This window comes from Chlorocebus sabaeus, chromosome 7 (assembly GCF_047675955.1).
Source record: "Chlorocebus sabaeus isolate Y175 chromosome 7, mChlSab1.0.hap1, whole genome shotgun sequence".
In the NCBI taxonomy this organism is placed as follows: Eukaryota; Metazoa; Chordata; class Mammalia; order Primates; family Cercopithecidae; genus Chlorocebus; species Chlorocebus sabaeus.
Window position 1 is genome coordinate 22,616,014 of NC_132910.1, and position 13,674 is coordinate 22,629,687.

At 37.8% G+C, this 13,674-nt stretch overlaps 1 protein-coding gene across 2 annotated transcripts in view; it reads left to right on the plus strand.

The window, feature by feature from the left end:
• The window catches only part of SLC4A4 (solute carrier family 4 member 4), a 390,757-nt gene that overhangs the window by 257,399 nt on the left and 119,684 nt on the right, over nucleotides 1-13,674 (plus strand). For both annotated transcript variants that reach the window (XM_007998838.3, XM_007998839.3), the window contains exons 9-12: nucleotides 4,946-5,033; nucleotides 7,635-7,789; nucleotides 8,807-8,920; nucleotides 11,087-11,261. In XM_007998838.3, the coding sequence (XP_007997029.3) occupies nucleotides 4,946-5,033; nucleotides 7,635-7,789; nucleotides 8,807-8,920; nucleotides 11,087-11,261 (532 nt within the window). The remainder of the gene's footprint in view (nucleotides 1-4,945; nucleotides 5,034-7,634; nucleotides 7,790-8,806; nucleotides 8,921-11,086; nucleotides 11,262-13,674) is intronic.

The window sequence follows — 13,674 nt, forward strand, 5'->3', positions numbered from 1 at the left end:
CCTGAAAAATCTGTGTTTGCACATATCTTTTTGTGGTCATTTTCCCTTTTAAAGGTGTAGGAAAGTTATGCTGCCATTATTAATGATTATTACTATTGCTAATAAACAGCATTATCACCATGCACCTTCTAGGAAATGTGGCTCTAGCAGCTGTCATTTCTTGTGTAGAGTTCACCAATTTCACAATTTACTCTGTTACTTGCTTGATCTGTTTTAGCCTCCACGTACAGCTGGATGACTATCAGCTGGGTGGATGTCTATATATATAGGGGCCCCTCTTGCCATTCATGTGAAAGGAAACAAACCCTGTTCTTTGATCTTTGGTGACTTGATAGGATATGTTTATGATTTTCCTAGTATCTTACAGGCACTTTGCTTGCTGTCATCTTATGTCTGTCCACAGAGGCCACTACTCTCTCTCTCTCTCTCTCTCTCTCTCTATATATATATATATATATATATTTTTTTTTTTTTTTTGGGGGGGGGTGTGGGATGGAGTCTTGCTCTGTCACCCAGGCTGGAGTGCAGTGGCGTGATCTCAGCTCACTGCAACTCCCGCCTCCCTGGTTCAAGCAATTCTCCTGCCTCAACCTCCTGAGCAGCTGGGTTTACAGGTGCGTGCCACCACACCCAGCTAATTTTTGTATTTTTGTAGAGATGGGATTTCACCATGTTGGCCAGACTGTTCTCAAACTCCTGACCTCAAGTTATCCACTCGCCTCAGCCTCCCAAAGTGCTGGGATTACACGTGTGAGGCACCGCACCCAGCCTCATTCATATTTTTGAGCTATATAGGGGATGTATGTTCTTCTTCTTATACCATTTTACAGTTGAGAGATGAAGGCAAAGGGAAGATTCAGCATCAGTGCTGGGAATAGAACTTTAAATAGGTTTCTGAATCTGAGGCAAGAATTTTAGGGAGAGCCTAGGGAGATTCTAGAAAGAATTGGAACAAAATGTTTTAGGGTTCTCTTAGAAAGAAGAATAAAAACCCTAGTTTGTGCTTTTCTGATCTCGATTTGCACATGTAAGGCAATTGGTTGTTAAGTAAGCTCCAGACTGTTAAAAATTTAGAATGTTTACCTTCTTAGTAGCACTGTAAGATTATATATATATGTTACAAGTAATTATTTATGTAAAAGAAGTAGCTTGTGATTGTCAAAACCATTAAAAACACTTAGAGGGATTGGGATGGAGGTCCTGCTCGTTCAATTTTGTCATATCCACCAGTTTAATTGCTAGCTGCTATTAGTATTTACCGCATGTAATGCAGTTGTTTATGGTGGGTTTGTGGTCCTCATGAATCCATTATGGAAGCCACAGTTTAGCCACATTTTCCAAAGCTGATAAAGATGAATAATGGGTTATTGAATTCACTGTTGTTTTGAGAGAAGGATATAAAGGATTGGTACATGCTGAGTTTATGCTAGAAATAGCTGTGATGTATCAGGAAAGAGGGGCATGCATATCTTTTCTGAAAACATCAAGTGGTTTAGGAAGGCTAGCTCCTTTTCTCATATGATGCTCTGTTTCTGCCTATAATTATTTTGTGAATGTGAGTATAGGCCATTGGTTCCGGACACAGATTATTTGGTTAATATTTCCTTTTGTCGTGGAGAATGCTGGAGGCATCCTCTGCAGGCATAATTAACTATATGAAAAAGCTCAGAAAAGTAGAAAAGGGCCTCATGAAGATTCTACAGATAACTAGACGGTGTTAAAAATTGTAACTCTGACTTATTTCCATTTATGAGTGAATAAAAAGAACTTGATAACATAATTTTTTTTCCCAAGCTGTCAAAGTAGGCTGTGCCCTTGTAGTCACACAAATGTGATGTTTACTCTAATTTGTTAATAAAGAAAAAAGCTTCTGGATAAAAATAACATCTGTCCATTGACAAAAAACAGCTTGGGTCATGAAAGGAGTTTTCAGTACATTATAAAAGCCGAGTTTGACAGGATGTACTTCAATCATAAAAATTGTACAGCTTTCGCTTCTTTGAAGGTTGAAGGAGAGAAAACATATTTCAGGCAGAGGGAACTTCAACTTGCTGGGTTGTTTTGTGTTCAGTTTTCTCAGGTTTCTCATCCCATTTCAATAATGAGGTCCAGATTAGAAGCTTCTTAAGGGTCTCAACTCCTCCAGATGACATTTTTGGCTGGAGGTTATGTTTCCTGCTGCTTATGAATGCTTGGATTCTCTCTACATATCATTTTAAGGGGGCAGATTTACTGAATTATTCCTGATTGGAGTAATGTGAACATTTTAACTGGTATATCCACCGTGTTGGTTTGGCACTTGGTGTTATTCCATTAATGAAGAAATACCTTCTTTAAAACATAAAAATTGCATTACCCAGGAAAAAGGAATACTACTTTTATATCTGTGTTACTAAACCAATATAATTCTCATATACTGGGTTTATTGCCATCATGTAGACCATTGATCTTCTGCTTGCTTTCATTCTTTGACTGGTTCTATTTAGCAGAGAACAAAGAGTAAATATTTTATAGAAAATGTCTGTCCTCATCTCATAGGATGTAACTTGGAGGCTCCATTCATTACTCTGTCAGCTATTGGAATACCCATTGCCTGCCAAAGTTTATGCTTGAGGACTATTCATAATGTTTTCTTACTAACTAGACAGTGTTTTGGCTTTGTTGCTATATAGTCAACCTGATAATTAACTCATGTGTCAGTTGATAAATACACTTCCATAATGTGTATTTGTAAGCTATAATCATGATGGAGGCACTAGGGAGAGGTAGGAAGAGATACAGAGTGTTTGGAAAAGTTTTGGATATTATGCATTACCAAAAAGTTAATATTTAGATACATGAAGATAATAATAAATGGAAGTAGAAGAAATCCATTATTTAAAAATGTACTAAGGATCCAGGTGTTAGATATTTTCCCTTGTGGCACAGCATCTGCTCCTTTTCGCCTAAACCCACACCCTTATTGAATTGAAAGATGACCATTTGAAGACAGGCAAAATAAATTGAGAAATGTGACCAGTATTTGTGTTTCTGAATGTGATTAAAGCATTATTTTGCCTTAATCATTAAATATTTTTTGTGTTTGTTGCACTCAAATCATTGATCAGTCCCTTTAGAAAAATGCATTTTACAGTCCCAAAGAAGCACTTTATAATACTATACGTAGTGGCATATAATTAGGGGCCAGCTTCAAAGGAACAAAAGTTCAGTGTCAATTGAACTTCAGTGTTAGAAGAGCTGAAATTCAATTCAAATAATGACTTCCTTCATATTTGAACAGACTTTGGTGCTTGCTGATTGCTATCTACTATGGTAACACGTGAAAGTGAGTGTGCTACTTCACTTCAGAACTGGTTTCTAAGCAAATAAGTGCTAAGTGGTTTTATGGTTATTCTGGTATAAAACCTGAGTATTCAAACTTTCAGATCCTTTTCACATTCTTAATTTCTGGGATTTTAGAATCCCTTTTGGGTTGAATTTTATGATTTAAAAAAAAAGTAATTATACATTCAAGGGCATTTTAGAACAGACCCAAACATTTTTTAAAGTATTTGCTGTCAATCCTTTTTCATTTGAAGTGAGGTACATAAATAAGTAAGTTAAAAATAAAATTCTGCTAAGCAAAATGACAAGCCGTTTCTGGTACCGTAAAAATCTTAGCTAAGATTTCTTGTCCCTGGCTAGGCATCGAGAAGTTCTTTCCCCAGAGTGACCTGTGGAAGTCATTTTTGGACTTCTGTTAAATCACAACCTTGGTATATCAGTTGGGCAGGTAGTATTAGGCAGAAATATGTGGTGAAAAGAACAGGAGGTAAGAATGCCTATATATCTGCTCTTTGTCATTTACCAGGCACAGATCTTGAGCTCTTCCATTAACCTCCATCAGCCTCACTTTCCTCACTATTAAATGGGAATAGGATACCTTCTTTATTGCAGAGGGTCATATGGAAATGTAAATAAAGTAATGAATGTGAAGTGCTTTGGAGGCCTTACAAGCTGGGCAGGCATATGATGTTACCATTTTTATTGTCCTCCTTATCACCCCGTTAGCTGATACATGATCAATATCAAGGTGGGATTTATCCAGTGCCACCTTTTATATATTTTTTGTAAATTTTTTCTTACTCATTTACTTATCAGATTCCCTCATCCCCAGTGCTGACATGCCACAAGGGCAAAGGCCCTGTGTGATCAGTGAGGGATTTTTTTCCAACATGGTTAGAGGTGAACCTAAGTGGGGTTAAGTTTGTTATTGCATGTCTCAGGACCTGTTTGCTATGGAGCAATGTTTTGTGCATTATGAAGAAAAAAATGTTGGTAAATGACAAGAGGACACCCACAAAAGAGTTTTGACTGTCTGTGAATGATGCTTTATTTTGAATTTCTCTCATATTTCTCTTTCCTTACTTTGGCTGTCAGCATGTGGCTTACTTGTAGAGGACTTGGTTTTTGCTGATTCCCAGTCACTTCTGAGTAGAAATATTTCTTAAAAGTGTGGAGACGATCATCTGTCACTGCCCATATTGGGTAAGGAAAAGTCAGAGAAATGTGAAGATGCACTAAGTCTTTCTAGTTATTGTGCTTAATGGGTTTGTTCCAGAGATTCTGAAAATCAGTAGAAATGGAGAGAGAAAAAAAGTTGAAAATAGAAAGATTGAATGACTCATATTAAGTGCTTGAAGTGCACCTTTCCTGCTCAGTGAAGAAGCTTCTCAGGTTTCTATGCTAAATTCTCATTTGCCTCCAAATAAACTGAACAATGAACTGTGTTTTGCAATAGTGCAAAAGAGTATATTCTGTATTACCAATAGTATGTTACCTTTGTTGTAAAGGTGAATTCTAGACCTAACCTTTTAATGAACTAAGTTAAACATTTCTGAGTTTTATGTATGTTGAGGTTGATGAAATGTGTGTTATAGCCTTTGCTTCTTTCCTTTTCCATTAGGTTCTTGTTCATTCTCTTAGGTCCTAAGGGGAAAGCCAAGTCCTACCATGAGATTGGCAGAGCCATTGCCACCCTGATGTCTGATGAGGTAGGAAATCAGGAAGATGGAGTTCTGTGAATGTCCTACTTGTGTTGTTGTCATACTGTGAATTGGCAGTGATAATTTATTCAGTTAGAATTATGTGGTTACTATACTTCCTTATAACCTGAGGTACAGTCATTTGAGACAAGTGAGCTGAATCCTATATGGTTTCAAGGCATGCATTTTGGTTTTCTATGGGATTCTAAACTCTGTTGAAATAAAACATATTTGTATTTCTTTTGCCAAATATTTTCATTTATTAAAACTGATATATGTTAAATATTCTTTAAAAAGTTCAAAGTCAGCTGGCCACGGTGGCTTACGCCTGTAATCCCAGCACTTTGGGAGGCTGAGGTGGGCGGATCACCTGAGGTCAGGAGTTTGAGACCAGCCTGGCCAACATGGTGAAACCCCGTCTCTACTAAAAATACAAAAATTAGCCAGACATGGTGGTGTATGTCTGTAATGCCAGCTACCCAGAAGGCTGAGTCAAGAGAATCGCTAGAACCTGGGATGCAGAGGTTGCAGTGAGCTGAGATTGCGCCACTGCACTCCAGCCTGGGCAACAAAGTGAGATTCCATCTCAAAAAGAAAGAAAAAAAAAGAAGTTCAAGGTCATTGTATTAATTTAAGCTTTGTCTCTTGAAGTTTTAATACACTAATTCTGGGAATTCAAATGTGTATATACTATATTGTTTCAGACATGATGGGTTCTATAAAATAATGTCTAATAAAATGGATAATGCATTTTTTCTTAGGTGTCAGAAAGTACATGTTTTTATGGTTTTCTTATTTTGTGGGAAGGAATGATACACATCTAAAAATACATTAGCAACCATTATGGCAGAGTATCTATACAGGTACTTTGGAATTATGACCCCATTTATTTTCATAACAGCCTGGATGTTGTTACTTGCATTTGAGATATGACAAAACTCTGAACTATTCCCATAGGAGGAGAAATACTGTTAGAATAGAGGATCATTAGTTTCTGCTCCTGGGTCTTTCTGACTTACTATTCCCCAAAATGTGTTGCTTTTGCTTCATTGTTTGATTTGTCGGTTTTTCTATGCGTTAAGTAGAGAAAGGGGTACCTTAGTTATAGATGTTCCATGTGGTTATTACTCAGGTAGCTATTTTATTCTGGGACTGAGAACTTTATGGCTATGCTGCTTTTTCCCCTCAAGGGAACATTTATTTTACCCATCTCAGTGGATTCATTTTATTTTTTGCATTTTTATAATTTAGCTCTGTTTTAAAAAATACTTTCTCTTTAGATGTATCAATTAAGAAACTTTAACAAGTGAGATTTAGAGTGGCTTAAACAATTTGGGATTTATTTGGAAGTTTGGAGGCAGGTAGTTGCTGGGGTTATTTTAACATAATGGCTTAATGATAAATCAAGAGCGAAGGCTCTTGCTAAATTTATGGTCTTAAAATAGCATGGTTTTTTTTTCCTGTCAGTATGGTAAAACGACATTGCCTACCATCAGCTCCAGTCATCTTATCTGTATTTATTCAAAGTAGGAAGAATGGTGTGGTAATGCTAGCTGTATCTCCCTTTTTAAACAGGTATTCTAGAGTTTTCCCAGGCAACCTTTTTCTTATATCTTATTAGTTGAAATTGTTCATCTTTTATCTGCACAGTTGGCTGGGAAAGTGAATCTGTGACTTTCCAGCCTCTATCCTGGGAAACAGCAAGAGAAAATAAGGTTGAGGATGGCTGTATCAGCCACAGATCATGTGCTGGCATTTTGTGTCACCCTCCCCTCAACCCCACAACCCCCAGACCATTAAATGTTACTTAATTGATAGCTTTTAAAAATTCCTTTCCTAGAGAAGTGGGACCATCTTCTCTTCTGAAGACTAAAGAATTTGACTTATGAAGTATGAAAGATTTAGGTTATGTGTAAAGAAATTTCAGTTCATCAGCTGTGTTAGAAAAATGGAATGATTGACAGGATTGTGTACATTTTGGAACCTCTTTCTTTGGAGATCTGTATAAAAGATACGAAGCACTTGCTGCATTAGATGGGTTAGTTGTTGCCTTGCTAAAAGATAGACAGATGATCGACTATTTAAGGCCCTTTGGTTAATGTGCTGCCAATATAACCCAGATTTTTCTTTTTTAAATGTCTCACATTATGTGTTTGAGAACTCAGTGTTTGGGTCTTAACCCGATTTTAACACTTAGCTTGATCTTTTCCTTCTTGAGTTATCAGCAATTTTTATCCCAGTAGTTTTTATTTCAGGGAGTGACTCTTCAGTGTATTTCTCCAAGCCATTTTAATCTGGCTTCCATAGCAACTGTATCAGTAGTGGTACATACCAGTGGGAGCTGAAAGGCAATGTTGTTCTGTGTTATTGGTAGGAAAAAAAAACACATAAAAACATAACTGTTTCTTCAGCTCTCTGCCTCTATTCTTTGAAATCATAGTCTGAATGCCTATGTTTTGGGGGACAGGCTGAATAATAGGGACTCTCAGAGCGTGGCTGGATTAATATTAATGGCACAGTTGTTACGGGCTGCATTCTTCAGGCTGGACATGGTGTGAAGCATGTACAGTGTTCTCTTTTTGGATGAACACATCTTTTATTATTCTTTAGGTGTTCCATGACATTGCTTATAAAGCAAAAGACAGGCACGACCTGATTGCTGGTATTGATGAGTTCCTAGATGAAGTCATTGTCCTTCCACCTGGGGAATGGGATCCAGCAATTAGGATAGAGCCTCCTAAGAGTCTTCCATCCTCTGACAAAAGGTAAATTATAGGCAGTTGATAATTTTCAGTTGCTGGGATGACCCTGAGAAGGAGGTTGTATTAAAAAAAAAAAAAGTGAAGTCAAACTATTGTTCTAATATTTTCAGGTTCCTGTTTAACTGGATGTATTTTCTCAGATAGATCACTTGTGTGCCTTGGTTTCACATTTCCTTGACACTGTAAAATAAATGTTATGTGGTATGATGTTCTTCAGTTATTATATATTGGAGATCTCAGATTACTGCATGGGAATGTACCACAGACATTCTTAGGGGATGTTTTGGGGACCCCCTGTATTTCTGGAAACACAAATTTACTGAAGATGAGTCCTTGTACATGTACATGGTTAAGAAATTGGGTAAAATAGTTGAAGAGAAACAATTTTCTAGAAATCTATTTTTTCCCAGTTGAAACAGTTTCCTTCTTTTAAGATACACAGTTCATGGCTGGGCACGGTGACTCACACCTATAATCCCAGCACTTTGGGAGGCCAAGGCAAGCAGATCATGAGGTCAGGAGATTGAGACCATCTGGGCTAACACGGTGAAACCCCGTCTCTACTGAAAATACAAAAAATTAGCTGGGCGAGGTGGCAGGCGCCTTAGTCCCAACTACTCGGGAGGCTGAGGCAGGAGAATGGCATGAACCCGGGAGGCGGAGGTTGCAGTGAGCCGAGATCACGCCACTGTACTACAGCCTGGATGGCAGAGCGAAACTCCATCTCAAAAAAAAAAAAAAAAAATATATATATATATACACACACACACACATACACACACACACACACACACACACACACACACACACAGTTCATTCAACTTTCCTATTCATCCAGTCATTTGTATTGGTTCTAAATGTAACACTTAAAGAATCGTCTGTTAGATAGCAGAAAGAAATAACAATCTTTCACCTTAAGGGTTTTTCACTCCATCTCTCCATTAGCCAGAGCATGATACAGCTAAGAAACAAATGAATAAAATAAACTAATATACTCTTGGGCTCTGTTGTCTTGCTTAGAAAGAATATGTACTCAGGTGGAGAGAATGTTCAGATGAATGGGGATACACCCCATGATGGAGGACACGGAGGAGGAGGACATGGGGATTGTGAAGAATTGCAGCGAACTGGACGGTAACTGACAGTTTCCTTTGCCATTCATGATGAGGTTCTCCTTAAACATAAATTTCCCTTCATCTTTCTATCAGCATAGTATTCACTAGTTTGTTCATTTGTTCAGTCAACAAATATTTGCGGTATACCTATTTGTCACGGGCACTGGGAATATAGCAGTGAATTAAATGACACTGTATTCCCATAAGGATCTTATATTGTAGTGAGAAGACATAAACAATAAGTGAATAAGTAAATGTGGTGATGGTTTTATGAGGAAAATTAAGGCAGAAGTAGGGACTTTGAGGATGGGAGTATTGTATTCCAATTTTAGATAAGAGTGGTCAGAGAAGGCCTTACAGAGAATGGCAACGTTTAAAGAAGGTGCTACAGGAGGTGGGAAACAGACCATGTGGGTGTGGTGGGTGTGTGGGGGTGGGCTGCAGTAGAGTGTCTGGTGTGTGGCAGGGCTGGCACCAAAGCCAGCGAAACTAGGGGAGAATGACTGAGGGCATGTTAGGGTCAGAGGACTGACAGATGTACCAGCCTTCACCTCTTGGCTTTCATAATTCCATTTCTCACCTGTATGTGTATTTAAAAGTGAGTAACATGATACAGGAATGAGTTCTCACTGTTCTGCCTCCTTAGCCTGCAGTTGGGAATTCAGGTTTCCTAAATTGTTTCAGCTAATTTCTTTCCATGATAACTCTTCCTTCCCTCCCATTAGATTCTTCCTTTTATTGGGTGTTAAGTAAGATTTTAAGTGGGATACTTATTTTATGAAGATACGACTTTTTAAAAACACTGGAGGGTTTTTGAAAATGAAAAGGTATGTCATTATAATATGCAATTGAATCTGAATGAAATGAAGTTATTTCATTCTCCTGATGACCCACTTGGATTTCTCTCCCAAATTAACAGAATATTATTCCCCTCTCCTTTATTCTCAAAGGATAGAGAACATAAAATCTTCTCTCCTGTCTTCCCCTAACCTTTCTTTGAATAGTTTTCTGAAAATTATTTCCATTAGGAATAGCCTTTCCTTTTTCTACAGATATGAGTTTTGGGATTTAATTTTTAATTTAATCAGAATATATTTCATTCTTTTATATTTCACCTTTGCTAAACTGAGTGTCTGTAGTATGCCTGGTACCATGCACAGCCCTGTGAATACTAAGAAAACTGAAGCAGGGCACTGAGTGCGGCTAAGGTCCAGTGGGTGCGCAGACAGATAGATGGACAATCCTAATAAAGTGTGATAGCCAAGAGTGGAAATACGAACTATAAGTGCAAGGTCAAGGCTTCAGAGAGCTGTTGAGCTTCGGAATAGGGCATTCTAGGCAGAAACCCTGGGGAAGACTGAGGTTTGAGGTTTGGTTGGGAGGGTGAGTAGACTGATGTGCAGGTCACTCAACTGACCTGCTGACACATGTCATGGGGCTCAGCTACGTTTCCTCCCATCACACACCTGCATGGCTTCCTCCCTTAGTTCCTTCAGGTCCTTACCCTCAAGTCGCCTTCTTGGAGACCTTTTCTGGTCACTCTATCTAAAATTTCAACCACCTTTTCTCCAGTACTACATAATGCTCTTCCCCATTTAATTTTTCTCTTGATTTTTATCACTATGTATTGCATTTATTCATTTATTATCTGCCTCCTTTGGGTCCCCAGAGTAAACTCCATGAAAGCAGAGTTTTTTGACGCATGTTGTTCACTGTTGTGTCCTCAGCACTCAGAAGAGTGCCAGAGTGTGGGCATATTTCAAGTGCTTAACGGCATTTATTGAGGATGAAAGAATGGATGAATAAATGAGTGAGTGAATGAATGAATGAGAGTGGAAAGGGTACTATGGCAAGATGATGAAGGGCCTTTATATGATCTGCTCACATATTTGCACGTTTTTCTCTAGGCAATGAAAAATGTTAATGTATTTACACAGTTCACTGTTTTCTAAAGATAACTGGACTTCAGGAAATGTGACACCTAATTTGGTGACCCAAAAAGAAAGAGATAGAAGAAAATTTATTCCTTTATAGTTTCCTGGTTTCATCATAAGTGGTTAAGTAGTATCTTGTCACTGATTCAAGCATTTTAAATATGTTATGTTTGATTTAATGAGTTACTTCTTGATTAATTTGATGGTAATTTACTTTACATTTAGTGGATGTTTGCATTCTCTCTGCCCAGGTTCTGTGGTGGACTAATTAAAGACATAAAGAGGAAAGTGCCATTTTTTGCCAGTGATTTTTATGATGCTTTAAATATTCAAGCTCTTTCGGCAATTCTCTTCATTTATCTGGCAACTGTAACTAATGCTATCACTTTTGGAGGACTGCTTGGGGATGCCACTGACAACATGCAGGTGGGTATGGTTTTGAGGAGGACACAAATAGTACAGCCCAGATTGCCTTCCTCACCCCTACAGCTCAGTTAGAAGCAGATGGCCTTTCAGTTACTCAGCGTGATTTTCTTTCTTTTGCTGGATGCTGCATTTTACTTTGCTTCTGGCCTGCTGCTGTATTTCCAGCATTTTAGTAATTATAAAAATAGCTCGATGAAATCTGGCTTGAGTCACAAGTGGGGAAAGGAAGGGAAGGAAATGAGGATATACAATTCTATTTGGGCAAAAGCATATCAGCTGCTTTAATTTTGTACAGTGCACAAGGTTTAGATCTTCTACTACTTTGACTATGTGAAACATATTCTGTTAAACTTGATGATTACACTTTCTTCAGGAATGTATGATTAGCTTAATTTTACACGTGAGCAAATAGCATGGAACCATTGAGTGATTTGCTCAAAGTTGGGTTTGCATGTTTACCAGTATAATTTGGTTTTAATGAATACAAGCTAACAGTTACATCTCCTGTAGGTGGACCTGATTCTTATTACGATGTAACGACTCTGGCTTGACTTATTTTCTATGATTAACTGTAACCACAATTAGTTGGTCGCAGATAGCATTACCTTCCCTTTGCAACAATAATAGCTAAAGTTTTGGTGACAGAAAAGATGTTTTTGATTCCTTCCACCAACCAGAAAAATTTGTCCAAAATTACTTTTAGTCGATCCAATCATTTGAAAAAAGGCAGTGTGCTAGGTGATGAATACAAAGTAGTGAATGAAGTTATATTCCTATGAAAAGGACCAGATTGAAGCCCTTTTCACACTTTTCCTCCCACTTTACTGTATAGTGTTGTATAATATATGTGGTATTCATAAGTGATGCCAGCCAGCTTATTTTTTAAAAAATGCTTTTTTTCTACTTTGGTTTTCTTTCCTGGGCACATGTATATTTTAGATTTTTGTCTAAATACAAAAATACTATGGAGATTATAACATCTATGTTGACCTAAGTAAAAAGGGAGAAATTATACAATTGTATTTTAGTTTGTCAAGTGCAGTTTTATCTTTTAGTTCTTATTTAGCACTACATAGCCTGTTACCCCAAAGCTTAGAGGCTTGAAACAACCATTTGATGAGTCTGTTTCATCGTTTGGATGGTGGGTTGGCTCAGCTGAGTGGTTCTCTCTTTGGTCTCTCATCCACTTGCAGTCAGATGGCAGCAGAGGTTGAGGTCATGCAGCAGCTTCTTTACTCATGTGTTGGTGCCTAAGCTAGGATGTCCAGAATATTTGGGGTCTGGATACTCTCCTCACGACTTCTTCACATAGCTAACTTGGACTTTCTCACAGTGAGGAGACTGTGATGACTTCTGAGAGTTCATGCTCCATCAGAAAGAAGCAGTTGCCACTCAGCTTTGCTTTTTCCCATGTGAATGTGTACCCAGTATTGCTTCATTCTCTGATCTTCAGAGAGAGGCTGAAAATTCTAATTCTTAGTGAAACCAGCGATTTTTAAATATTGGCAACTGATTAACATTTTAGAAAATAACATCGTGCTGGTCAAAGAACACATATCTCTGTGTTACCAGTGAGAGATCTGCAGCATGGGTTATGAGAACCAACTCTAATGGGACATAGAGATGAAATACACAGAGCGTGTTTTTCTCCTTTCCTCTCATTTGTAAGATAAAAACGAATACATTAAATTGTAGGAGTGATGTCAGTAATAGAATTTTTATAAAAGTTGATCTATATCCAAGTTGCACAGCTATTCTTCATCTAAATGACAGCATAAGGATAACTAAAACAGATCGTTCAAGAAAAAAAAAATGGAGAAGATGGCACTGGGGGAACACCCTACAGCCTGCTTGAAGAAGTTAATACAGGCAACCACATGTTAAGAAAATAGAAGAAAGCTGTGATTTTGAGAGGGTGGTAAGAACAAAACTGTCTTCCGTCTGTCAGTCTGTCAGAATGTATAGAGACTTTCTTGTGTTGTGCAGATAATTTTTAAACATTTTTTGGTGGACATCCTCATTGAGATGGGGACATTGCAATATTGCCTATGTGTATTAGTTTATTGACTTTTTTGAATTGAATTGTAATTCTTTGTAACCTCATAAGACTTGGCTTTATAATGTTGCATCTAACTGTAGAGAAGAAATCTGTTCAGATCTGTTTTGATCCCTCCTAGATGGATGAACTTCCATATGAGTAAGTTTTGGGAAAGTAGAGGACTCTATTATGTAACATACATAGTTAATCGGTATTTTTCTCCTCTGTGATGTATGACCTGGGAAAGGCCTTGCTGGTGGAGTTAGCTATTTTCTGTGTTCTAAAGATTTCAGGAGAAACGTAAATACTTTCAGTGCTTCAGGATGTTAAGTAGTCCACTAAAATAACCGTTTGCTGATGTGACTCCTAGGAGTT